The 27,504-nt window shown below is 44.1% G+C and overlaps 1 protein-coding gene across 1 annotated transcript; it reads right to left on the reverse strand.

Moving 5' to 3' along the window:
• Positions 1 to 4,766: 4,766 nt before the first annotated feature.
• On the reverse strand, positions 4,767 to 26,805 carry LOC120393819 (butyrophilin subfamily 3 member A1-like). Its single transcript, XM_039518312.1, has 10 exons — positions 26,717 to 26,805; positions 23,569 to 23,916; positions 22,071 to 22,346; positions 20,544 to 20,645; positions 17,763 to 17,819; positions 16,163 to 16,189; positions 14,733 to 14,759; positions 12,818 to 12,838; positions 7,930 to 7,956; positions 4,767 to 7,316 (listed from the first exon to the last, which is right to left on the reverse strand). Exons 1-10 carry the CDS (start codon positions 26,784 to 26,786, stop codon positions 6,199 to 6,201), a joined length of 2,073 nt encoding a protein of 690 aa, XP_039374246.1. The 5' UTR covers positions 26,787 to 26,805; the 3' UTR covers positions 4,767 to 6,198.
• Between the last annotated feature and the right edge of the window lie 699 nt (positions 26,806 to 27,504).

The raw sequence follows: 27,504 nt of genomic DNA on the forward strand, positions 1-27,504 counted from the left end.
TAAGTTCCACAGGCAGAGAAGAGGAGAGATGCCCAAAGACCTCTGCAATGGCAGGGAATTCATTAGGTGAAATATGTACAGATAAACTGGCAAGAGACCCATGCGACATGCAGCAAAGGAAGGTGAAATCCCCCCAGTCTGAACTGGGGGAGGGGGGATTCCTTCTTGACCCCAAATCTGGTGACCCTGAGCATGTGAGAAAGACATACCAACCAAGTATCTAGAAAGAGGACAAGTCCAGTGTCCCATCTGCAGTAGTGGCCAATCTCTGATGCTTGTGAGGGAGAAAAAAAACAAGCAAACAAAAAAAATCCCCAATAAAACAAAAATCCAGAACACTCTGGCCAATTGTGCATGGGGGGGGGGGGAATCCTTCCTGACCCCTGCAGGCAATTGGCTGAAGCCCTGAAGCCTGAAATTAGATAATAGTAATTCTCATAATGAGAGCTGCAGTGTTTTGAGTATGTTGAAGACACTGCAGAGCTTCCTGTTCTCCCCATGACAGAAAGGGATGAACTCCAAGACCAGATGGAACCACTAGTACCTGCAGCCCAGCTTGCTATATACAGAGGCTGCAGAATATTTTCTCCCAGAAGCAAAATTACAGTGTATATTTGAGATATATATTTTAGAAAGACTCCAAGCAAAGGTGAAGCCACCTCCCCGGGAAGCTGTTCCAATGTTTAATCACACCCAGTGCTAGTAAATTGCACAGGGCCGCCCAGAGGATTCCGGGCGGCGGGGTCTTCCGTTCTGGACCCACCGTTCCTGGACCCACCGCTGAAGTACCCGCGGCGGCCCCACCGCCGAATTACCGCTGGCGGGACCCGCCGGAGCGCAGCCGCGGTCTTCGGCGGTAATTCGCGGAGGGGTCTTCGGGCACTCGTGGCGGGTCCCGAACGGAAGGGCCCCGCCAAATTACCGCCAAGACCGAGCTGAACTTCGCGGCGGGTCCCGCCCGCTCTCGCGGTAATTGCCAGCAGGGGTCCTTCCGCCCGGGCGGAAGGACCAGCCGCCGGCAGACCGAGCGGCAGAGCTCCTGCCCGGCCGCACAAGAGTTTGCCGGGTCCCCGGAGGGAGGAAGGACCCCGCCCGGGGCCCCAAAACTCTGGTGGGGCCCCTGTGTTTCGGGGCCTGGGGCAAATTGCCCCTCTTGCCCCCCCCTCTGGGCGGCCCTGAAATTGCATCTTATTTGATGGTTGAATTTTTAGCTTCAACTTCTAGCCATGGGATTGTGTTCTGCAGTTGTTGGCAGGGTTGAAAAGCTCCCCACTCTCAGATCTCTTTTCTATGTGTCAGGACCTAGACATAGTGGCCAAGTCATTTCTCAACCTTCTCTTCGATAAGCAGAATAGGCTGAACTCCTTGAGACTCACATCATAAGTCTTGTTTTCCAGGATTTTTATGGCCCCTCCTTTGACCTCTCTCGAGTATTTCCACATCCTTCCTGAAGTGTGGGCACCAGAACTGGACACTGCATTCTAGTAGCAGTATTTTCAAGGCTGTGTACCAAGGCAAAATCCCTACTTCTGTTTGATATTCCCCTTTATATACATCCAAGGGTTCCATTGTCCCTTTCTATCACAGCATTGCATTGAGAACTCAGGCTGAGGTGGTTACCTATGGCAGCTCTACACCAGTGATTCCAGTTGAAAACAACAAGCCTACAGTACAGTCACAGACAGTGGCTGGTGATAGCAGCTGTGAGCCTCATGGTGGTTTTCCTAGTACAAGTGAACCTCAGGCCACAGAGCAGGGAGTTGTTGCAGACACAGCTACTCTAGAAAGTGCAGACTTGTCCCAGATCCTGCTGCTGTGATGCCCACGAGATGTTATCCGGAGAGAAATCATAAATCACCTCTCAGACTTAATGAGTAACATGTTGTATATTACGGATCATTGTTCTGATAGCAATACATTTCTAATTTTTTTTGTATGGCCTTTCATGCTAAATGAGTATGTAGCCTATAGGAATTGGGAAATATCCATGTCTTCTTTTGCTCTCACCACCAGAACCCTGTCAGGACAGCAATGGACATAGGTAGGTAGGTTTGTGGAACCCATCTAAGTCCCTGTGATTTCTGCCTTGTGTAGACAAAAAGACCCAGGACTTACCTATTTTTAAATTCTAGTCTAGACAAGGCTGTGTGCCTTTAAAACATGTTAAACCAGTCAAGATAAAGCCTGGGTTTCCCCCTAGGGTCAACCTCTACCAACTAACATGTTAGAATATGTTGCCCTGTCTGCACTGGAGTTTTAACATGTGTTAGCTAACAGGGTTTTAAAAAACCCACATCTTATAGCCCAGTGAAGTCAAAGCCAGAGTGAGGAATTTTTTGATAGTAAGTTTGAATTTATCTTTGGTTGAAACATATATAGATTTTGTACCTCAGTTTTGGTTTAAAAATAGCATGAAACTATAACCTGACCAAAGAATTATATTTTTTATTAGAACAATGAAAATAAAAAAGGAAACCTTTACAAAACAAAGGCTTATTCTTCATATTTGTTGTAGAAATAAAACCATCACATTAAACTCACCCTTTTGATTACAATAGCACAGTACAATACATGCAGCAGCATCTCCACCTCACCATTTGCCTTTGTTTTCTCTTTAAATTATTTGTTAATTCTTATTCCATTCATTTCCTTTTCCACCTAGAAGGTTTTTTTTTGTTTTGGAACATAGTTCCTGTAGGAAATATAAGTATTTATGTCCTGGAAAGGTCACTTTCGTAATGAGTATTAGACAAAAAGGACTTGTTCTTGCCACTGTCTTTGATAGCACGTAATGAAAATACAGTCAAATCCTCGTAACATAGCTTTGAATTTGTATCTGAATTCTGTATATATTTCCGTAAGTTGGAATTTTATGTTCTTCCTCCTTTGTTTTTACTTAGGAGACTTTTTCATGGTGTCCTCACTTTCTCTGAGTGCCTCTTTGTGTTTTACATTCCCATCCTCACTCTCAGAGTTTGTGTTCTGTTTCCATATACAAAGTGCAACACATGCACTAGCTCTATCAGTGTAAAATGAGTTTTTATTTGTGATTGAGGAAAACAAAGCAAGAAACAACAAACTTTAGGTCTACATATGACACACAATGTGTGTGTTTTCTCTTATTGAAAACAACAACTCTCTACAAAACAGCTGCTCAACTCTTAAAACATAAAGATGCCAGGTAAACATTTTAAAAGCACCTAAGAGACTTGGAAACTGAAGTCCTTGTTTCACAAGTACCTAAGGGACAGATTTCAAAAGATACCTAGGCACCTGAAGATGCAGATAGGCACAATAACAGGCTGGCTGGCCCTTCAAGGGTAGATGGGCTGAGCCATGCCTGTGATGGAGGTAGTCCAGAAAAAAGGAGGTACTAGAAAAAGCAAATTTGTAACTAGACATATGGGGGTAAAGATTTAGCCTGGGAACAGATAAGGGGAAGGAATCCAGGGAATTTGCTCTGAGAGTTAGTGGCTTGAGTGAGTGGAACTGGGATTCCAGAGAGAAAGGCCTGGGAGGCAGCAGTCTGTGAGGAAAAAAGAGCACGGAAGGATTCTTTATTGGGTGGCAGATTTGGTATTTATTGCTTTTGATTTGTGGGATATTATTGGGTTTATAATTGGGTTATTCTGAAAGGGTATAAAACTGAGTATGTCTTGGCTGGAGGACCAAATTACCACACCAGCCCACCACAGCCAAAGCGAGGGGGCAGGGGCGGAGTTACTGCAATGCTGGATTTTGCTGTGACAAGGAGGCATCTCCATCATAGTGAGTCTGTTACAGGCATCTAGTGAGATTTTCAGAAGTGCTATGGGTGCAGAACTCCCACAGAAATTAATGAGTGTCAGTTACTTCTGAAAATCCCATTTACCTGTGTCTTTAGGTGTCTGAATATCTTTAAAAATCTGTCCTTTTGTGCCTAAGGCACCTTTTGAAAATGGGACATTAGCTCCTAAACTTCACAAAGTTGGATACATAACTGCCACTTTGGTAATCTAAATCCCAGAATCAGGCCCCATTGGGATTTACAAAAGCCCCTGCTCATGTGTCCCCAAACCATGTAGGTGCCTAAACTCACACAGCACCTACATTTTTGAAGTAAATGTTGCCTCAATACCTATGTTTCTGCCTCTGGGCACGTTGATGCTCAAGCCCCAGAGCGATGCACGAATCAGAGGAATATGGGTTTTCCTCCTCCTAGCTTACTTGTAGTCCTGAACCAGTGGGCATGCTCAGAGGCCACCTAACTCTTCACAAAGTGTAAGGGAGAGAAGGCGGATCCCCTATCTTATAATTCGTAGCCCAGTAGTTTAGGTGTTGACTTTGGATGTGGGAGATACCTGGTTTAAGTCTCCTCTTCCTGACAAGAAAAAAGGATTTGAACTGGACTGTATCCTGTCTCAGGTGTGTGCCCTAGTCAGTGGACTGTGAGACAGTCTGTTTTCTTTTAATTTCTCCTGTGAGTGCTCTAACCACCAGGTTAGACAGTCATTCTCAGATAGAGTGACCAGACAGCAAATGTGAAAAATAGGGACAGGGGGTGGGGGGTAATAGGCGCCTATATAAGACAAAGCCCCAAATATTGGCACTGTACCTATAAAATCAGGACATCTGATCACCCTATTCTCAGACTTGAACTCTGGAGGGGTGTAGGACCAAGCAAATGAGAATATCCTGTAGCTCAGTGATAAAGGCATACTTGTTCAAAGCCCTTCTCCTCATGAGGCACTGGGGGGGGGGGACTGAACTTGGGTCTCCCACTGCCCTGGTGAGTACCCTAACCACTAGGTTAACCACTGTGAGGGAAGGCCTCCTCCAGCAGAAAGAAGAAATGCCCTAGGTACCTAATTCCAGGAGAAGTTTCTCAACCGAGAATGGTAAGCAGAGCTACAGGCCTCCTTCCAGGCCACATTTAGACACTGAACTGCCTGAAGGTGTGAGGGGGGCACTTAGCATACACCTCTCAGCTGAGCATCTCCAATTTAGGGTTACCAAATTTCAGGTTCCCAAAAAGAGGACACTGAAGGTGGGAAGGGAGCGCTAGAGGGGGGTACAGTTGCAGGAGCTGGAGGTGCCTGCAGTGGGGATACTTCCTGGTGGTGGAAGGTGGGCTGGTGATAGGGTGACTGGTGCAAGACCAGGATGCAGCACCATCACTCAGTCAGCATCTCCCTGTGCAACACCCTCCCCAGGGCTGGTATTGGGGGCCTGGGTGGGTGGGATCTGGAAGCCATGGCTTGCCAAGGAATGGACCAATCAGCTGCAGATGCAGGGGAGGGACCAATTGGCAAGTGGACCAATCATGGCTCTTTCTGAGTTGCAACAACTGCTCTGCAAAAACCCAGGATATTGCCCATTATTTGAAAAATCCACCCAGACAGAGGACAGAGGCTCAAAAAAGAGGCAATATCCAGATGTATGTAATACTCCAACTGCCTAATTTAGGAGGCTTCCTGCCTAGTGTGCTGGCTTTTCTTAATTCCTTTCTTTCCTTTGCTTATCTCTTCCCATGCATTGTACAGGGAGCCTGGGTGTGACATTCAGGTTTTGTGAATCCCAGTGATTTTTTAGGTGCTTAAAAGTTAGGTGTGGTAACACTGAGAGTCCGACTTTAGAGGCACACTTTCCCTCTAAAATATGGATGTCCCTTTGTGCAATAGCATTTGCAGATATAGTTACCACAATTGCAAGTGTAAATTAGCCATTTGCACATACATTTACCTATTTAAGGTGTCCAAGTAACCAAACAAGCATTGGCTCACCTCAACAGCATGTGCAGCAGTGGTCCTTGAACTTTCTCTCCCTCTCTAAAAATATTGGTCCTATTTACTGGGTATGTAACTGGAACAAAAGTCAGGAAGTGCAAAAGGTAAGGTTCTCTGAGTAACACTAAGGCCATGTCTACACTGGCAAATTAAAGCACTATAACTTGCTGGCTATGGGGTGTGAAAACTCAAAATTTGGTCCTATGTATAGAATGCCTCATTCTGTGACTCACTAACACTGGCAGGATCAGAGTGTGTATGTCTGCAATATGTTAATGTTAATGGGAAAAAATTCCCTTCTGCATTTCCCTTCTGTGTATTTAAATTCCCAAAGTTAACAATAGCATTGATGTAGTTCCCTCCAATTAGAACAATCCTGTTTAATTAGTGTGAGTTTTAGAACAGCACTAATTGTTGCAGTTTCCATTTAAGTTCAGGGGGGCGGAAGCTCCTTAAGTGTCTCCATTTCCCCACTTTTTCTTTCAGGCAAAGTTGTTCCCAAGGTGGCAGTGGTTGGATCTGATTCCCCAGTTATATCTCCTGGCCCTGGAATCCCTGAAACAAGAGAGCCAGTGATACAGGTCCCCCCTGGATTCACGTTCTGAGCATTCTTTTCTTTATGACTGTCTTTGCCCCGTTGGAAAAAATTCTGGATTTTTTTACCTATGGCTTCTGGCTTTTCTTTCCCTGCTTCTGCTTTTGAGTGTGTTTCCAGCTGTGTATGTTCTTGATCTGTTTTATCCTCTTTCTTCTTTGGGAGCTGGTCGATGGTCTGGTGCTTTGGGGCATCTTCTCTCACAGAGAACTCTGTGCTGATTTCTTTCTCATCCCCATCTCCAGAGGCAGGACAATGTCCAGAGGCTAGGGATGTTTCTCCCAATGCAGATGAACCTGTGTTGTCTCCAGCTCCTTTCCCATCTCTGGAGGCTGGAGACTGTGCAGAGGCTGTGTTATCTCCTGAACTAGTCCCAAATTTCTGGGAGAAATCCCAGTCGCTGGGGAGGCAGATGCTGAGAGGTTCCCCTTCTTCCCTCCCTGCAGCGTGACCAGGGCTGAGGAATGGGAACAATCTCTCAGAACCTTCCACAGAAATCTCCAGGATAATGGCCATTCCACTGACACTATAAAATGAGAGATTCCCCGCTTCTAGATCCAGATACACCCCAACCACTTTCGGCTTCACACCCCAGCTCTGTATCACAATGTTGGCCTCCCTGGGTTGATACCACCCCCCCGATCTCCTCAGAGCCCAGCACTCCCCTTCAGGGGGTCTCTTCAACCTCTCCTGTTTCACGCTGTCCCTCACAGTCTCACTCAGCACCCCCAGCTCCCAGTCCGGGCTGTCTTCAACCTTTACCTCCCAGTACCACCTGCAAACCTCACCCTCCCCAAAATGATTCCTCCTGGTCACAAATCCCTCCCTCCCCACAGCAATCAGGGCCCCGGAGGAGACAGCTGGATCTTGAGAAGTGGGCTTGTGCTGGACTGTTCTGCCATCTGCAGACAGGGTGAGTTCAGGGTGTTTGCAACTCGGATCCAGGGTGAGAGGAACTGTGAAGAGAGACCAAGATAACCCCATTAGCCACAGATCAGTCAGGGACCCCAAGTTTCCACAGCACTGTGAACAGAATAGCCCCATTAACCACAAGTTAACCTCAATATCAAAGGAAGTCCTGAGGAGTAAAAGGAATAGCTTCTAATGTTAAAGGAAATATTTTCAGTAACAATTTATGCTGTTTTACTTGTGATAGGAAACTAGTGTCCAGTCTTTACTTCCTGAATCAAGCTATTGGCACCCCCACATTAGGGATACACTGAAACTTTTTTCTTTATTTTAGTGTATGAAAACCACTGGATCTGTGCTGAAGGTGCTGCACAATTATCAATAGATCCCATTAGTTTGATTAAAAAGAACATAAATATACACTTCATATTTGATTGATGTACAAATACTAGCTTTTTTAATCTATGAGTTAAATATATAAGAAAGAAAGAAAGAAAGACTCCCTCCAAATATTAGTATCTGCTATTAACATAGACCCTGCCTTCATATCCAGATCTTAAGTCCCTCAGTCCTTCATATGTCAATGCCATCTCCTGCTCCCTCAGGGTCTGGAAAATTAACCCTAATAAGGGGGCCATCTAATTATAGAGATAAACTCACCCATGTAGCTCCGAGCCCTCCTGAAATCTGTAAAAGAAGAATCACCAAGTTAATGGAACTCAAGACAGTGAGAATTCAGATTTGGCCAGTTTGTCCAGTCCTTAATTAGGAGAAGTTCCATTCACTCCAGTTAAAATGCTTGCAGTGGGTAAGGGCTTCAGAACTAGCCTATGGCTATACTACTTCTTTAGCTCTCATGTTATGTTTTTTATCTGTAGATATCAAAGTGCTGTATAAAGGAAAGTGAATATTGTTATATGAAAGATGCTGACAGTCTGCCATCGAGGTCTTGGAGGCAAGACAACCATGGAGCTTGTTAGAATAAATGGGAGGCTAAAACCTTTGTGTCCAACAGTAGGAACAATTCTTCAGTAGTGCAAAACAGCTGGACACAAAGGAGAGAACTGACGTCCAAGAAACCCGAGAAGCCATGTGGTCAGGGGATGAGTATAGCTCTAATGAAAACAACAAGGAGTCTGGTGGCACCTTAAAGACTAATAGATTTATTTGGGCATAAGCTTTCATGAGTTAAAAAATCACTTCTTCAGATGCATGGAGTGAAAATTACAGATGCAGGCATGAATATACTGATACATGAAGAAAAGGGAGTTATCTTACAAGTGAAGAACCAGTTCTGACAAGGCCAATTCAGTCACAGTGGATGTGGTCCACTCCCAATACCTTATGAGTAGGGGTTAATACCAAGAGAGGGAAAATTACTTTTGTAGTGAACCAGCCACTCCTACTCTCTATTCCAAATTAATGGTGTTTAGTTTTCAAATGAATTGTAGCTCTGCAGGTTTCAGAGTTGTAGTCATGTTAATCTGTATCAGCAAGAACAAGGAGTCCTTGTAGCACTTTAGAGACTAACAGATTTATTTGGGCATAAGCTTTTTATTTGGGAATAAAACCCACTTCATCAGATGCATGGAGTGGAACTGTAGCTCTGCAGTTTCTCTTTGAAGTCTGTTTTTGAAGTTTTTTTGTTGAAGGATGGCTACTTTTATATCTGTTATTGTATGTCCAGGGAGATTGACATGTTCTCCAACTGGCTTTTGTATGTTACCATTCCTGACGTCTGATTTGTGTCCATTTATTCTTTTACATACAGACTGTTCAGTTTGGCCAATGTACATGGCAGAGGGGCATTGCTGGCACATGATGGCATATATCACATAAGTAAATGTGCAGGTGAATGATCCCCTGATGGTGTGGCTGATGTTGTTGGGGCCTATGATGGTGTCGCTAGAGTAGGCATGGGGACAGAGTAGGCAACAGTGTTTGTTACAAAGATTGGTTCCTGGGTTGGTGTTTCTGTGGCGTGGTGTGCAGTTGCTGGTGAGTATTTGCTTCAGGTTGGGGGGTGTCTGTAAGCGAGGACTGGCCTGTCTCCCAAGGTCTGTGTGTTATATCCTTGGGGCAGCCGGTGTAGGAAGCAATCACTTGAGGCCAGAGAGCAGGCAGCTAACCAAAACCTCCATTTTATTTACAGATATACAGAGAGCTCACTCAGCTGGTTGAAACTGGCTGAGCTAACCCATAATAATCTAACTCAGTTGCCATAGCAACAAAAACCATGACAACCAAATACACAACATATTCCTCCCCCCGTAATAAGAACATCCCCTAAATAAAACACACACTAGACTAGAGAAGGAGGGTAGACTGCCTGTGTAGGGTCCAAAAATTGATGTCAGAGGTTGATGGTCTGTGAGAAGAGTAAATTTTCGCCCAAACAGGTACTGATGAAACTTCCGAATTCCAAAAACAATTCCTAATGCCTCACGTTCGATTTGGGCGTAGTTAGTTTCTGCTTTGCTTAGAGTGCGTGAAGCAAAAGCAATAGGTCTCTCTTCTCCTGAAGGCATAATATGTGACACGACTGCTCCCACTCCATAAGGGGAGGCATCGCAGGCCAATTGCAGTGGTAAGGATGGATCAAAGTGCGTTAGAACTTCAGAATTTAGCAATGCATCCTTAGCTTTGTTAAACGCAACATCACAGGCTTCAGTCCACTTCCAGGCCTTGTTCTGCCCAAGGAGCTCATGAAGTGGTTTTAGCAGTGTGGCTAACTGTGAGATGAACTTTCCATAATAGTTCAGGAGTCCTAGAAACGAGCGCAGCTGGCTTACATTTCGAGGTGGGGGAGCCTCCACAATAGCTTTAACTTTTGCAGGGGCCTTATGAAGACCTGCAGAATCAATGATGTGTCCCAAATATTCAACAGAGGGCTTGAAGAATTCACACTTGTCTTTGCGAACTCGTAGGCCATACTCTTCCAGTCTTTGTAGGGTAGCCTCTAAATTCTTTAAGTGATCCTCTTCATTTCTTCCAGTGACCAGGATATCATCCAGATAGCACTGAACTCCTGACAAGCCACACAAGATCTGGTCCATAGCCCTCTGGAACAGGGCGGAGCAGATGTTATTCCGAAGGGTAGGCGACAGTATCGATAAAGCCCTTATGAGTCACAATAGTCAACAGCTCTTGGGACTTTTCATCGACGTGCATCTGTAAATATGCTTGACTCAGATCAATCTTACTGAACTTTTGTCCCCCAGCCAGGCCTGCGAAGAGGTCATCGATGCGGGGAAGCGGGTATTGCTCTGCACACAACACTGGGTTGACAGTGACTTTAAAATCACCGCAAATCCGGAGAGCCATCTTTCTTCACGATTGGAACCATAGGAGTGGCCCATGAGCTATGGGTAACTGGTATTAGGACTCCATTGGTGACCAGGCGCTCCAGGCCTGCTTCAACTTTTGGCCTGATGGCATATGGCACAGTTCGGGCTTTCAGATATTTTGGTGGACTGTCAGGTTTAATGTTCAATGTCACAGTGATTCCCTTCATACTTCCCAAATCATCTCCAAAAACAGCAGCATGTTTCCTTAGAATAGGGGTTAGACTGGTTTCTTCTTTAGTCATCCGGTGCACTTCTGCCCAGTTCAGTTGAATCTTCCCAAGCCAAGACCTACCCATTAAGGCTGGGTAGTCACCTCTCACCACAAACAGTGGCAATTTAGCCGCCTGTCCATTGAGCTCCACCTTAACATCAATAGTGCCCAACATGGGCACAGCTTCACCTGTATACGTCTTCAGAACAGATTTTGTTGCCTTAAGCGGAAGATGCTGTAGCTTTTCCTTATACACAGTCTCAGGAACCAGCGAGACAGCTGCACCGGTGTCCAGTTCCATGCGTATAGGTTTGCCCTCCAATAAAGGGGTTACCCAGTATTCATGTGAGCCCGCTGCCAAAGACAAAACATGCAGTGGCACTTCCTCTTGTGAGGAGGTGTCACTTTGATCATCCTGGGTCTGCTCTAGGGTATGCAAGGTTCATCTTTTTGTCGGCCAGACCATAGGCCTCTTTTTCTTTTGTTTACAGGCATACTCAATGTGTCCCTTTTTGCCACAGTGTCGACACACCAGGTCTTTACACCAGCATTCTGATGCCTGGTGACCCAGCTTACCACAGCGGTAACATTCTTGACTCTGCACCGTTTTGTGGGTCGGTTCTTGTGACACTTTTGCACCCTAGGGATGCACCGATGTATTGTGCCTCCTTGTAGCCAGTTCCATGGAGACAGCAATATCAACAGCCTTCTGTAATGTAAGCTGAGCCTCTGTCAGTAGGCGCTCAGATAGCTTCACTGCAGAGGCCACACACTAACCTGTCACGCAGGGCATCATTTAACATCTCTTTAAATTCACAGTGTTCTGCTAGCTTTTTAAAATGGCTACAAATTGTACAACTGTTTCATCTTCCTTTTGGTCTCTTTTGTGGAACCTATATCTTTCAGCAATTACCAGTGGTTTTGGGGAGAAGTGAGACCCCAGGATTTCCACAATGTCACTGTAAGATTTAGTCTCAGGCTTAACAGGGTGTAGTAAGCTGCGTAGCAGAGAGTAGGTTTTAGCCCCTACAACAGTTAAGAATATTGGCACCTTCTTCACTTCTGTAATGTCATTTGCAATACCAAAAAGCTCAAAACGCTCAGTATACACATGCCACTGCTCTGTATTCTCATCAAAAGGCTCCAGGGGCCTGGTCAGAGTAGCCATGATTTTTAGTTTCACTTTCACAGTCAGTGCAAACAAGCAGCGTTGTTGGTTGTTTGTGCTTTACCTTAACTTCTACTTCCTTCTGTTACTGGAGCAGCACCGAGTCTCACCCTCGTCGCCAGTGTTATATCCTTAGGGCAGCCGGTGTAGGAAGCAATCACTTGAGGCCAGAGAGCAGGCAGCTAACCAAAACCTCCATTTTATTTACAGATATACAGAGAGCTCACTCAGCTGGTTGAAACCGGCTGAGCTAACCCATAATAATCTAACTCAGTTGCCATAGCAACAAAAACCATGACAACCAAATACACAACACTGTGAGAGTGAGGGATCATTTTCCCTATTCTGGAAAATAATCCCTCACTCTCACAGACCTTGGGAGGCAGGCAGCCCCCCAACCTGAATTTCCACCCAGATTGTCAATGTTTCCCAGTGGGGAATCTGAAACCCAGAAACTGGGAGTGGCTTCCCCAAAGTCCCTTAGAAAGCTAGGAACAGACTCCAGAGCCCTGTTCACTGGCCACTCTATTGCTAGCACTGCAGGACTCAGAGAAGATATTGCTTCTGCTCAGACTAGGATTTGTGTTTATGTAAGCCATGCTCACTCCATGTGGCACTCTGGCTCCCTCTAGAGCTGGCTAAGCACCTAGAACTTGATAACATCTGTAATAGCTTGGTTAAGGCACTAGGTCTTTTAGCTTGGGGCCCCAGGCTCCTGCATGGAACTCCAGGTTCAAACCCTGCTGCTGCTGCTGATACCCTTCCCTCACGGATGTCAAAGTTATATATAAAAAACATGATGCAAAAAATGTCTTGACTTACCCAGTTCTGAGATTGCTCTGCCTGAAATGAAAAGATCTGGTATTATTTACTTTTATTAGTGTGGAGGGCACAGTTTACTGGATGTTTCCAGAAATGCAGGAAAAAATAAGACTAAACTAATTCAGTTTTTATACAGCACAAATACAGGTTTTCAAATTGAGGGCTAGATTGTCTCTTTTCACTGAAAATCTCAAGGAGTGAGAAAGAGACAAAGTGCTTGAAACACATTAAAGGGAAAAACAAAAGGGAAGTCTATGCTAGCTTTATTATATACAGGTAAAGCTTCAGTACTTGCTGTAGCTCATCTCCATTGGCTGCTCAGAGGCTTGGAATCATAGATGTAGTCCCAGCAGAGAGGAATTAGTGGTAAGAGCACAGGTGAGGGACCCAGAGCTCCAAAATAAATGCAGCTTATTCACTGGTTCTACAGATTTATCCATTATTACTGTGCTGAGAGCTGAGCTATTCTTCAGATTCTTTTTCTGTTTGGTGCGAGGGACCTTCTTCCAACAGGAGTACTGCAGAGAATCTACCAGATTTAGACAAATCCCCTAGGGTAATAGTGGTAAAAGCAATGCCTTTGGCTCAAAAAATGTAAAATTTATTCAGTAGCTAATTTTACCGTTGACAATATTTACTGCTATTTTCCTCAGAGCCAGGTTCATTTTGAATTGGCTTATCATAAATGGACAGCTAAAAGGACAGACGGTATATTGTATTTGTTTTTAATTTACTTTAGTACATCCTAATGCTATGGTGATGGGTGCCATAATTAAATGCAAGTTATATAAAATATTCTGTACAGATATCAGTATCACTATTGTAATAATGAGATTGAGAAATCAGGCATTAAAAAGTCAGGAAATGTGGAATTACAGCTGGAGGCTAAAACTTTGCTTTTCTTCTGGTGCTTTAAAATACAGGCTTCCCTTTATATGATTATAAATTGTTTATCAATTAATAATGTATATTTTAATACAAATGGGAATTTCCTACATAAAACAAGTGACAGTGTGACAAAATCAGGCTGGATGGCTGTAAACGGTGATGGAAGGCAGATGATTAGCCCTAGAATGATAAATTCCCTTTTAGCTATAAGCTGAAATGAGGTTCAGGTCAACTAGGGACAGCTGAGTCCAAGTAAGGGCTGTCTGAGACCTTTAAATACCCCTCTTCTGGTGAAAGAGGAGGAGAGACAAGCTGCCGCAGCAGGGCTAGAGGTAGCAGGGAGAAAGGCTTCTCCAGGGTAGGAGGCTGTGCTTCTCCCCATATGGGATATTACCTACCTACCTGTAGGATGGGCACCCTGGGGCCAATAACAAGGCCACCTGCCCCCCTCCCTCCAGATAGGGGATATGGAAAGGTTTGCCATTCCCCTTTGGTTTGTATTGAGTTGTGAATTTCTTTTGTTTGGCAGAGGAGCACTCCTTGGGCCTGCCTGGAAAATAGTGAGAAAGAAACCCCAAAAGACCATGTGTCTGCAGTGCGGCTGATTTATTCCAGCCCTCCCCACTGCCCCCTCTGCCAGTGCAAACAGCACTGAGTCCAGCAACGTGAAGGAGGTGCCTTGCCAGGATACGGAATATAATCTTTAAACGTAGCTTGGCTTGATGTTGAGGAGTTACTAAACCAAATCTGAAGGAACTCAGTTCCGTAGTTTTAATGTTATGATTATTTATAGTAAAAAAGCTGAAACTTTTTTATTAGTTTTTAGATCACACATTGAGAGTAAGGATGGAGGGGGGAGAAGATAGACTGTTAGAAAGCACACTGAATAAACTTCTCTATTACTCACTGTTTCATATAATATCCTTAGAATCCCCTTATATACCTATGTTTCCAAATTACCCATAATTCAATCTACACTGTACAATTATAGCTGCTTATTAATTCTGTACCATAAAATGAGCCCTACCAAGTCGTTCCTGCAGCTCCTGATGCTCTGTAAAAGAAAAAGCTTTGATTACCAGTTTGATATTTTAAAAAAGGAATTTCAGCTCATTGTGAGAAATGCATACACTGATTCTCTGGATAGAAAAAGACAAAACTAATGATCTCTATAAAAGTGGTAAACAATCAATTGTAACATTTAAGGGTGGTCTACTCTAGAGAGTTAGGTTGACCCAGCTGTATTACTCAGGTATGTGAAAAATTCACACCCCTAAGAGACATAGTTAAGCTGAACTAAGCCCCAGTGTAGACAGCACTGGTTTGACAGAAGATTTCTTCCATTGACCTAGCTACTGCCTCTTATAGAGGTAGATTTACTATAATGATTGAAGAACCCCTTCTGCTACCCTAGCATTTCTAGTGTAGACATAGCCTTATGTGGGGCAGATCTAGAGTGATTTGCAGGTACAGCAATATCAATTAGGGAGTGATATTGTTACAACATTATTATGCCAGCAAAAGTCCTACTTATACTGGCAAAAAAATGTAGCTTACTGTGGTTCAGCACATAAAATAAGCTATACCAGCACAAGCACTTTTTTGCCAATATAACTGCATCTACACTAACAGCAATCTCATAAAATCTCATATCACACCCTCAGCTACTAGACCGCTATACTGGCAAAACTTTGTAGATAAGACTGTGGCCTGTTTACATTTAAAAGTTTGAACACTGCCTACTTTTTAACTTAGGGAATTGTTTGCTTCCTTTCTTCCTCCCCCCAATGAAGTGGAATGTATTTATAGCACTGATTTCCCAGATGAACTAGTCTGGGATAGGAAAGGCTAAATGGATTTAGTTGCAAAGAAAGATTTGCAATTAATTTCTGATAGCGTGGAGGTGCTTTTAAGATACTACAGTTAAAACACAGTAATATTAATAATAATGAACAGTGCTAGATGTTTGGTTTCCTCTGTCAGGTGTTTTTCTTTGCTCTTCCAAACTGCAAGTGGCTTCTAACACTAATAATTATCTAGGGTGAAATCAACCCAATGTAGAGAGCCTACATAATGCTTATATACCACTTAAGTCACTTAAGTTTCACTTAAGTCCTATTTTGAATGGCATGTAGGTCTTGCGGTGTCCCTCTGCATAGGAAAGATTGCATCCATCTGGCTTAAAAACAGATACTCACAACACTCCTTGGAAGCAGCTGAGTAATATTATCCCGATTTAGAGATGGGGAAGGTGAGGCAAGAAGGATCAGTGACTTGTGTATAGTCACACAGGGAGTTAATGGCATCTACTCCTGAGCCCCCTGGCATCTACTCCAGATGCCATGTTGCAACGTCTGTGACAAATGTCACAGTATTTATGTCTCACTGCTCCTAATTAATTATAACGTGAAAACCCATATCTGAAATTTTCAGCCCTGACAGTAATTTTTACTGTACCTTGTTCCAACGCCTTCTTCGCAGTGTCTGCATGGAAGAGAATGGCATGTTACTATACAACCATGTAATGATTTGTAATATACAATTGATGCAAAATACCTCAGAGAATTTTCTTGAAGATTATGTTTGATAGGAAAATAACCAGTTACATCACTAATCTCTCTGACTCTATTTCTCTCTCTCTGTGAACGCTATCTTCTTATGGGTAAACAAACAGTACATGGTTCTGAAGGAGCTGTCTGGAGCACCTGCATTTTCATACTTATCACAGCACCTGGAAAGAATTGTCTTGCAGACGCCAAACCCAGTTGGCCCAACTAAGGAAATATGAAGGGTAAATGGGAGGGCTCTGGCCTAGGAACTTGGTCTGTGAGTGGGAGAATCATGGGATTCCACCCTTAGAATGGGGATGGCTCCAGCCTGTCACTTGAAAAGGTAAAGCCAAGAGAGCTTGTAGAGGGCAGGAGTGCAGCTATCCTGTAACTGTGGCATCTTCATCTCTCTCAGTGTATTTAAAACTATCTCAAGCTTCCTGTTTCTGAACCAGGCCCCTCTTTTTGGCTCTTTGTTCCACATTTAGGGCTCAACTCTGTGCCTATGGCAGGAAGAGCTGAGCTCTGTGGCCTAACCTGACTCTGTGGCTAGGGAGCACAGCTGGATCCTGAAGGGTAATAAAAATAACACCTAGTTCTTATCTAGAGTGTTTCATCTTTAGGTCCCAAAGCATTCTACAAAGGAGAGGAGTGTCACTATCCCCATTTTACAGGTGGGGAAACTGATGCACAGAGTGGTAACGTGACATGCCTAAGGTCAGTCATTAAACCAAGGACAGAAGTGAGGTTTCTCAGGTCTTACATCACACTGGACCACACTGCCTCAGGGGAGATAACAATTATTATGTACTGACTGTGGATGACATCCTGGCTCATTGAAATCAATGGCAAAAGTACTGTCAAACTCAAAGGGGCCAAAATTATATATGTCCACTGAACTCTGTCCTTTCCCAGGGGTGAGATTCATTATTCTGCCCTTTGTGTCTCTGGGGATACTGTTCAAGGACCCTGAACATACTCACATTTCCCTGATTTCATAATGGAGGTGGTGCACTATGGCAAATAAAGCTTTTCAGGATCAGCCCATGAAATAGATATAACAAAGCAAGGGGTGGAAATAGGTGGTGATATAGAAAGAGGAGGAAATGTCATTGAAAGAGTGTGAGATGAGCTTGTTTTTACACATGCAACTTGAGATCAGTGTAATGATTGATACACCGTCTTCTGGCTTAATGACATTAAGCTGATGCCATAAGATATTTAAAGGGAGCTATCAGGATGCACAGGCCTTACACTATAACATGTAAGCAGCAATGGAGACAAATTTCCCAGGAAGAAACAGACATTTGATTCCACTGATGAGCGAAATAGATATTAAAAATAAATAGTCTTGTTTAATAACTTTATTAAATACTTTAAATTACGGTAGGAGATCAAGTGTTATACATATAAAAATCATGCAAGAAAAATGCATTCCAGTTAAAGCAGAGATGTCAAAACTAAGTATAAACATATCAAGGATAACTTAAGAAAGAGAAATACATTACCCTGTATGAATAAAGCCTCTTCTTCTGATTTTTTTTTCGTAGACTCCTTCTGCTTGACTATAAGATTAAGAATCAAAGATTTTGGAGTGCTGAGTAAATTGTTGAGGTGCCAGAGAGATACAATAAAACAGATGTTTGCCAAACTGTTTTTGTTATTCAAGTAGAAAATACAATTAGCACAGTGCACATTTTATATACTATCCATGGTTAGCAAGAGGAAGAATTTAAATACAGAGGAAGCTGAAGGGTTAAGAAAAGAGGTGGAACGAGAAACATAAAATGCTTCATGAACAATATGAGACTTGTGGAAATAAGTGCCAATGATGTATAGTCTTCTGTTTGCCAGAAAATGGGAATAAGTGACAGGATGGATCACTTGATGATTACCTCTTCTGTTCATTTCCTCTGGGGTACCTGGCGCTGTCCACTGTCGGAAGACAGTATATGGGACTAGATGGACCTTTGGGCTGACCCAGTATGGCCATACACATGTTCTTGTGTTCTTAATGTCATGGAACCAGGAGCCCCAGAACTTTGGTAGAAGCATATGTGTTGGGGGGCAGGGGGACGAGACCCTACCCTTGTGGCCCCACCCCCTCCTTGTCTCCGCCCTGCTCGTAATCTTTCCCCTGAGATCCTGCCCCCTGGCCACTTGGCCAGGCTGGAAGCCAGATCTGGGCAGTGGTAAGAGCTACCTAGGGAGCCCCGGCCCCTGTGGGGAGACCCAGACCCTCCACCTACTCTGGATGTGGAGCCAGGGGGCCCAGGAGCAGCACCCTAGGGCAGGTGGAGGATCTGGGACTTCCCACAGCAGCCTGAGTGGTAGTCTGACTCTGGCTTCAGCCCTGGTCAGGGCGTGGGAACTCAGTGGGCAGGGAGAACAGGAGGAGCAGAGGTGTAGTCACTGAGAGGAGCAGGCATTGTGAAGAGGTTGGCACCATAGGCAGGGACTATGAAGCGCAGCCCTTGCTTGTGCCACTGTGCGCCTGCCCAAAGCTTGCAGTTTGGGGAGACAACAGGGCCTCCTGCCTCTCAAACTATTCTCATGTTAAAAATTGGGTGGGCCTGGCCTGCACACTTTTAGAAGTGAGGGGCCCATGGACCCCTGGTTCCCCCGGTTCCAGCGCCCCTGTATTGAATGCTTCAATATATATAAAAGTATTTTGAATTGATAATGTCAAACTTTTCTTCTCACATTTTTTATGCTCATAAATTGTGGAATTTGTATTAAAAGAATAGTTCCTTTATTTTCAAATGTATACAGACCTGATCTTACCAATAATCAGAGAGAGTTGGAAAACATAACAAAATACTACTAACATTCTGGTAAATCTGAAAACATTTTCCATTCTGTTGTGTTTTATGAGTCCATTGTTTTATTTTCCAAATTTTCTGTCAAAATATTTTAAGCAAAATTGTTTTGATTTTAGATGGCGATATATTTTAAAATGAAAATTTCTGATATTGAAAAAAATGTACTATGTGTCAGTGACCAGTCAAAATCAGTAATAGAAAACCAATTAGCCAATAAAAATAGCAAAGAGATTTTGAAAATCAAACAACAGACTGTTTTAAAGATTTAAAGATTCTGCTGAGAACTGGAAAATTCTGAAATTTTTTTTTTAAATAATCCTTTAATAAGGACCAGATTTTGATTAAAATATGGAGAGGTACCTATTTCATAGAACTGGAAAGTTATTGAGTCCAGCCCCCTGTCTTCACTGGGACTAAGAACTGATTTTGCTTCAGATCCCTAGGTGGTTCCCCTCAGGAATTGAACTTATAACTTGAGGTTTAGGAGGCCAATGCGCAAACCACTCAGCTATCACTGCCCCCTTTAGGTAGTGAATAAAAATAAACCTGACAAGCTGCATTCCCAAGTAGACTGCTTACAACTGAGTAATTTCCTTAAATTCCAGTGAAGTCATTTGGACTAGTCGGGCAGTTAGAACTATGCACAATAGTTTTTTCCATGATCAGGCCTCAAGATTGTGTTCCTGATTTTATTTGTGTATGAAATTCATAGACTCATAGATTATAAAGGCTATTGTGATCATCTAATCTGAGTTCCTGCAACTTCCTTAAAAATCCTATCTGAACTAGAACACATCTTTTACAAAAAACACCCAATCTTGATTTACAGTTTCTAGTGATGGAGAATCCACCACAACCTTTGGTAAATTGTTCTAGTGCTTAATTACCCTCACTGTTAAAAAACGCATGCTGTATTTCCAGTCTGATTTGTGTAGCCCGAACATCCAGTTGATCAATTTTGTTATACCTTTCTCTGCTAGATTGAAGCCTGTTATCAAATATTTGTTCCCTGTGTAGGTTATAAAATGTGAGATCATGTCACCCCTTAACCTTTTCTTTGGTAAACTAATCAGATTGAGCTCCTGGAGTCTATTAATATATGGAATGTTTTCTAATTCTCTAATTATTCTTGTTTCCAGTTTACCAACATCCTTCTTGAATTGAGGGCACCAGAACTGGACATTGAATTCCAGCAGCACTCTCACCAATGCCAAATATATGGGTATAATAACTTCCCTACTCCTATTCCAAACACCAGAACAGATCATTTTTAAAATTTCTTCTTCTGGAATTAGATGTTAATCAGAGATGAACAAATATTAAAAAAAAAAATCCTGACGTCCTTTTGAGCACCAATAAATATTGTAGTTCAATTTAGTTCGATGTTTGGGTTTCATTTGATAATAATTTTATGATTATTATTTCCCCCTTGTGGATGGACTTTAAACATGCAGATAATGCACTTACCTGTATATATCCAAAATGCACAGGCACCGATCACAAGAAGGTTTAAAGTAAATAACACCCAGAATGCAGCAAGCCACGGAGAAACATGAGGGAAAATATCACCTTTGAAAACAATATATAAAAAAGTCACCCCAGAAACATGCTATGTCTTCTCCATATTAAGGAACAATGAATCAGGCTCCACAGATGTGTGAAGCTCAGGACTTGACTGGTTTTGCAGTATCAAAGTATCAGCTAGACCTGGAACTCGTGTAAATTGCCATTGATTTACATCAGCTGATAATCTAGCTCTTGCGCAGAAGAGCTGCAGATTGATATCCCAGAGTCACTCCTGCTTTTATACTTCCTGTTTTTCTGTAGACCAGATTCTGACACCCTTTCTTACAGTGAATTGTATCTTACTCTTTCAAACCAATGGGATTAACTTCAGATCCATGTACTATTCATTGTGATCTGGTCCTGGGTCCTTAGCAATTTTGGGCAATGATAAAGACACTGGACCACATTCACAGCTGATGTAAATCCGGCTCGCTCTATTGGAGTCAATGGACCTAGATCCTCAGCTAGCGTAATGAGCACAGCTTTATTTCAGTCAGTAGAACTACCACCATTTACACCATCTGAGGATTTGGCCCACTGATTCTAGATTTCACACGCCAAGATCAAGAAAATCAGTTTCAGCCACTGCCCTGAGTGATCAATGAATATCCCTGCATGTTCTTCAGAGGTAACATTAACCCCAGGGTAGGTGGTCTGCTCAAGACCTCTTGGTGTTATGTAGGGCTAATGTGGTTCATAAGCCTTGTTTCGGCCTTCAGCATTGGGGGAATAATATAGTGATTCTTGACATATTTGACTGGCTGTTATTTCACACCAGTTTGGAGTCTGAAGCTGGTTAGCAGACACACAAGTGAATGGGAGTCAGATTTAGAGAGAGATGCCTTGTGATAATAAAAGTTAGAAGTGGATCTCCTATTGCTGCTAAACAACCGGTTAATTTATCCAAGTTCTAATAAGCCACCAGAACAGTGAGACAGGTGGTGAGCTGAGACAACTGATTATTAGTAATAATCATCTCTAGCTCTTACATAGTGTATTTTACCAGTGGATCTCAAAGGAGAGCAATATCACTGTCTGAGGCATCGGGAGGAAAAGCAACTTGCCCAAGGTCACCCAGCAGGCCAGTGGCAGAGCTGGGAACAGAACCCACATCTCCTGCGCTTTGCCCGCTAAGTCACAGTGCAGGCAAAAATTCTTTTCTTGTTGCCTTTTCCACCCAGCTCAACCTTTTACATGTTTCTTCCTGTTCTAATCCCACCCAGTGAGCTCTCTGGGGCAGTGACTATCTAGTTTAGCTATTTGTACAGCACTTAACACAATGAGGCCCTTCTAACAGTATTAGGGCAGTATCCTTTTGACTTAGGTGGGAAGCTCTGTTCTGCCACATTCTTATCTCGATAATACAACACTAGAGTCTGATGGACAGAGAAGCAGCTCCAAGGTTAAAGCATGATGCAGAGGACTCACCTGAGAGGAGAATGACAGATTTCTTCTCTGTTTTCAGCAGGTTGTTCTGGATAACGCAGCTGATTTCTCCAGTTTCCTGTCCCAGGATTGTGACGTTGCTCAGAATACTGAACAGAAGTTCATGATCCTGCTCCATTTTGGTCACAGGCTGCAGATCCGACCCATTATTTATAACCCAGCGGACTTCAGGTTTGGGAAACCATCCTGTTGACCTGCAGGCTAGGTCAATCCCCTGGCCCTGGGGACCCAGCACATCGATGGACACAGAGGCAACAGCTAAAACAAGAAGAGAGAGATTCAGGAGGGGCTATCTTCAGGGAAACAGCATTGTCACTTTGTTATGGCTTTATTTTTAATTCAGGACATGGTCCCAATTTCTGTGTTTTTCCTACTGGAGTCCAAAGAAATGCTTCACTTGCTTCTCCTGGGGACTGCAGATCATGGCACATCACCATAAATGGCAAGTTGTACTCCTGCCTGGCCTCCCAAATGCCACATGCCAAAGCCAATACTCAGGCCAGGTCTACACTCAAAGTTAGGTCAACCCAGCTACATCACTTGGGGGAGTGAAAAAGCCACACCCTTGAGAGATGCTGTGAAGCTGACCTAACCCCAGCATAGACAGCACTAGGTTGATGCAACAATTCTTCTGTCAACCTAGCTATCACCTCTCGGGAAGATGAATTCACTACAGTGATGGGAGAACCCCTCCTGTTGCTGTAGTGTGGGTCTGCACTGAAGTACAGATAAGCCCTTAGACAGGGATCTCAGAGGGCTGGGCCTGTTTCTCCACTCCCTAGTCCCTGCACGTGGGCCAAGGATGGAAGAGAGAGGGGGCTTTAATCCACCTTCACTCTCTCTGTATACAGTGGCCAGGTAGGGCCTGCCCAGCCCCTGGTGTAACTTAGAGCAGCTGGTCCCCATGGGCCCTAGGAAGCAGAGGATATCCATGGTGCATTGTGCTTTGCCCACACATCCCAATCTGTCCTTCTGTTGGAGGCTGGGTGCTGAGTGGGTGCAAAGCCATTAAGCCAGCCAGAGACCTGCCCAGGGCCTATTCTCAAGGGGCCATTTCTGCCCACTTTAAGACCCTTTACACTGCCAGTGCAGCATAAGGAGTCCTTGGTGTGACTGAAAATCAGGCCCAGTGTTTCATACTCTGTGCGTTTAGGGCTCAGTTGCTCCGTACAGGCAGTTTAGAGTAAGGGGCCGGAGGGGAGTTGTCCTACCCCAGAGCTCCTAGGTGTACACAGGCTGCTACATGCAGCTTGCAGCCCCTTGCAGAGCTTGGCAGCTCCTCTGGCTGGAACATGTGGGGCAGAGCTTTGGGCCTGCCTCCTGCTCAGCACCATTGGGGCACCATGAGGGACAGGGACTGGAGTTCTGGCTGGCCTTTAGACAGGTTACAGAGAGAGACAAGGCTTGTTGCACCTGCTCTGCACTGCACATCTACATCTTGGCCAGGCAAAATCTGACCAGGCCCAATGAAATCACCAACCTGCAATTTTAAGCTCGGTTGCAGCATCAGCGCTCCACTCGTTAGACTTCACAATGCAGCTGTACGTTCCCTCATTGGCTGGTCGGACGTTCTTCAGCTTTAAAGACACATTCCCAGAGGTGAATCCATCCTTCAACAGCACAGTCCGGCCCTGGTATTTCTCTCCTGGCCCATCCTGGCCTGTCTGGGCTTTGTATTCATAGACAGTCTCTATAGCTGCCTGGATGATTTTCTTCCACTGAACCTCCATATTGTCTGGCTGCGTCCCAGTGGAGATCTGGCAGGGTAAGACCACATCCTGGCCGACGATCCCAGTGACAGTTGGGGACGAGATGACTTCAAAATTCTCTGAAAGAAGCAAATCTAAATGAGGGAATATCTACACTGCAACTGGAGGAGTGATTGCAGCTCGGTAGGCATGCCAGTGCTAGCTTGAATCTAGCTAGCCTGGCTAAAAAGAGCAATGAACACATGGCGGCATGGGCTTCAGCTGTATAAGCCTGCCTGGAACTCTGGGTACATACATTCCTAGCTCACACAGGGGTTCATACTGCTGCATCTCACACAGGGGTTGTATAAGTAGGGGCATTTCCAGCAGATCGAGGGATGTGATCATTCCCCTCTATTCAGCACTGGTGAGGCCTCATTTGGAGTACTGTGTCCAGTTTTGGGCCCCACACTACAAGAAGGATGTGGATAAATTGGAGAGAGTCCAGCGGAGGGCAACAAAAATGATTAGGGGGCTGGAGCACATGACTTATGAGGAGAGGCTGAGGGAACTGGGATTGTTTAGTCTGCAGAAGAGAAGAATGATGGGGGATTTGATAGCTGCTTTCAACTACCTGAAAGGGGGTTCCAAAGAGGATGGATCTAGACTGTTCTCTGTGGTACCAGATGACAGAACAAGGAGTAATGGTCTCAAGTTGCAGAGGGGGAGGTTTAGGTTGGACATTAGGAAAAACTTTTTCACTAGTAGGGTGGTGAAGAACTGGAATGGGTTACCTAGGGAGGTGGTGGAATCTCCTTCCTTAGTGGTTTTTAAGATCAGGCTTGACAAAGCCCTGGCTGGGATGATTTAGTTGGGTTTGGTCCTGCTTTGAGCAGGGGATTGGACTAGATGACCTCCTGAGGTCCCTTTCAACCCTGAGATTCTATGATTCTATGATCTTCAATACTATTTTTAACCAAGCTAGCTAGATTCAAGATAGCACAGGTATTCCTACTGACTGCAGTGTAATTGTACCCTGAGGGTATGTCCAGAATAAAACCAGTGGTGTCTGTGATAGCCATGAATTCCAAGAAATGGAGCAGGAATCTGTCTTCATAAATTAAAGAGTAGAAATACTCTGCAAATATGTAATTGATAGTTATAGTTATTTTTATTAAGTATCTGAAATCATTATTAAGAACCTGAGTTTCGCAGATGATATTGACTCATAACATTGACAAAGGAGGAATTGCAGAGAATTACTAACAAGCTAGATTGGGAAAGCAGAAAATTCAGACTGAACATCAACACAGGGAAGACAAAAAATATGGCAATTGGAGAGAAGATATAAGGTATATACAAGAGGAAGAGATAAAGATCAAATGTGGAGACTAAGAACTAGAAAAGTAGGGAAAAAATGAGGGCTACTATCAAAGAATGGGAATTGTGAAGATGATGTAAAAAGAAAAATTGGACTAGCTGTTACTGCATCTGGAAAACTGCAACATCTGAAAGGCTCAATAAGTTTCAATAACAAAGAAACTCTCGTGCCGATACTGTGCTGCAGGTTTGTAACACTGGAGTATGAGGAAAGCTAACAAACAGAAGACATTGCCTGAAGAAATGAACTGGCTGAGGAGGATACTGAGAGTTTCAAGACTGCAGAAATTTTTAAAAAAGGAAGTGAGAAGAAAATGTCTAGGGCAAGAAACAACCTTGTTACAGAAGACTGAAGAAGGGTAATTGTGATGGTTTGGACATGTGTCAGGAATGGACCTGAAAAGGATGCCATATTGGCAATACATACCAGAGTGCAAGGAACTGGAAATAGAGGAAGACTGAGAATGCATTGACATACAATGACATATAACAAAAAGAGAAAGGAAGCCATGAACCTGGTTCAAGACAGAAAGTGGTGGAAAGTCATCACTCAACCCTTATCACAGCTGCTGAGCTGAGAGAAGGGAATCAAAGAAGAAGAAAGGAGATACATTTTGTTATTGCACCATTGGTGTATAAGACATTGTATAACAGATAAAACATACCAAATAATCAGAGCCTGCCTGGGAGATCTTAGGGCTGATCTATGAGAGCTTGTTGAAAAAGGATAAAATGTGTTTAAAGAAATGTAGAAAAAAATCATTTTTTTGTAAAACAGTTCACATTTTTCCAATGTTCTAATAAAAGATTTTTTCTTTTTTTGTGGGGGGGGGGAAGAGCACTGTCTGTTTTTTTCTCACTTTTATCCTTTTTCAGTGGTAAAATTGGAAAAGCGGGGGGGGGGGGGATGAAGAAAAGCAAAAAAGAAAAAGGAGTGGAAAAAATCCCAAACTGATAATCTAATGGGGAAGGAGGGCTGTTGAAAAATCATAAATTTATTGTTGTGAAAAGAATATTTTTCTATTGAAACAAAAGATTAAAATTAAAATTTCAACTCTGTGTTTGCCCTATTCCAGCCATCAGCCACCAGCGCAAATGTCTAAGTATAGACAGAGCATGATGTAATTTCCATTAGTGCTGCGTATCCAGTTTAAGGTATAAACTCAACCAAGCCAAATTGTGTGTGTGGTGGTGATGATGGTGGGGGTTCTTGCATTGGTCATCTTTCCTTGATGGCTAGAATCGTACATCTCCACCTTGTACTGACCGCAAGTCCATGATGAACTGAGAACCTCACTGGAGAAACCAGGGCTAACAAAGAGTCTGAAACTGACAACATGCTGAAAACCTGCTGTAAGATGCTGGCTCAGTAGGCACTGAGAGCACTCAGATGCTTCCAGGACCAGATCTCCAGTGCCTCCTGAATAACCTGCTCAGTAACACAAACAAAAGCATTCTCTTTGCTGAAATACAGATACCAGCAGGGGTTTCATGCTGGTTTAGGGTCTCTCTCCAGGGATTTTGTGCTGTGGAGAAGTGTTTTACCAACAATGCTTTTACCTGAAAAGGGAATCGCTGCTAGGAGTATGGCACAGAACAAGCAGATGGAGAGCTGTTCCCGTAGCTCCATGCCTCTGGTAGCTCATGTGGGAAGAGACAGGGGCTGATCTGAAATGACAGCAGCAATCAAAGCAGACACAGATGGTCAGAAATACAAGACACCTGATTTCTCCTTATTCCCCCTTGAAATACACCAGGTAGGGATGAAAGTAACTTACAGGACTTACGGTAATGCTGAAGTCCTGAGGGGGCGTGGCCTCAACCGGAAGAGGTGTGGCCTCAACCGGTAGAGGCGTGGCCTCTCAAGATTTAAAGGCCCTGGGGCACCGGCTGCAGTTGGGAGCCCCAGGGCCTTTAAATCAACCTGGGGCTCAGGGGCAAATTAAAGAGCCCAGGGCTCTGGCCACCACGGAGCTCCAGACCCTTTAAATCCCCCCTGCAATTCCAGCCGCCAGAGCTACCAATGGGATTTAAAGGGCTCTGGGATGACCCTAGCCATGGCAGCCCAGCACCCTTTAAATCTGGCCCCAGCACAGCCGCCGGAGCCGCAGGCAGGGGGTTTAAAGGGCTCTGGGCTGACCACAGCCGTGGCAGCCCAGCACCCTTTAAATCTGGCCCCAGCCCGGCCGCTGGAGCCATGGGTGAGATTCAAGGGGCTCTGGGCTCCTGCAGCTGCAGCAGCCCAGGGACCTTTAAATCCGGTCCCAGCCCGGCCGCCCGAGCCGCGGGCAGGATTCAAACAGCTCTGGGCTGCCCACTGTGGCAGGGAGCCCAGAGCCCTTTAAATC

This window comes from Mauremys reevesii, unplaced genomic scaffold (assembly GCF_016161935.1).
Source record: "Mauremys reevesii isolate NIE-2019 unplaced genomic scaffold, ASM1616193v1 Contig33, whole genome shotgun sequence".
Classification (NCBI taxonomy): Eukaryota; Metazoa; Chordata; order Testudines; family Geoemydidae; genus Mauremys; species Mauremys reevesii.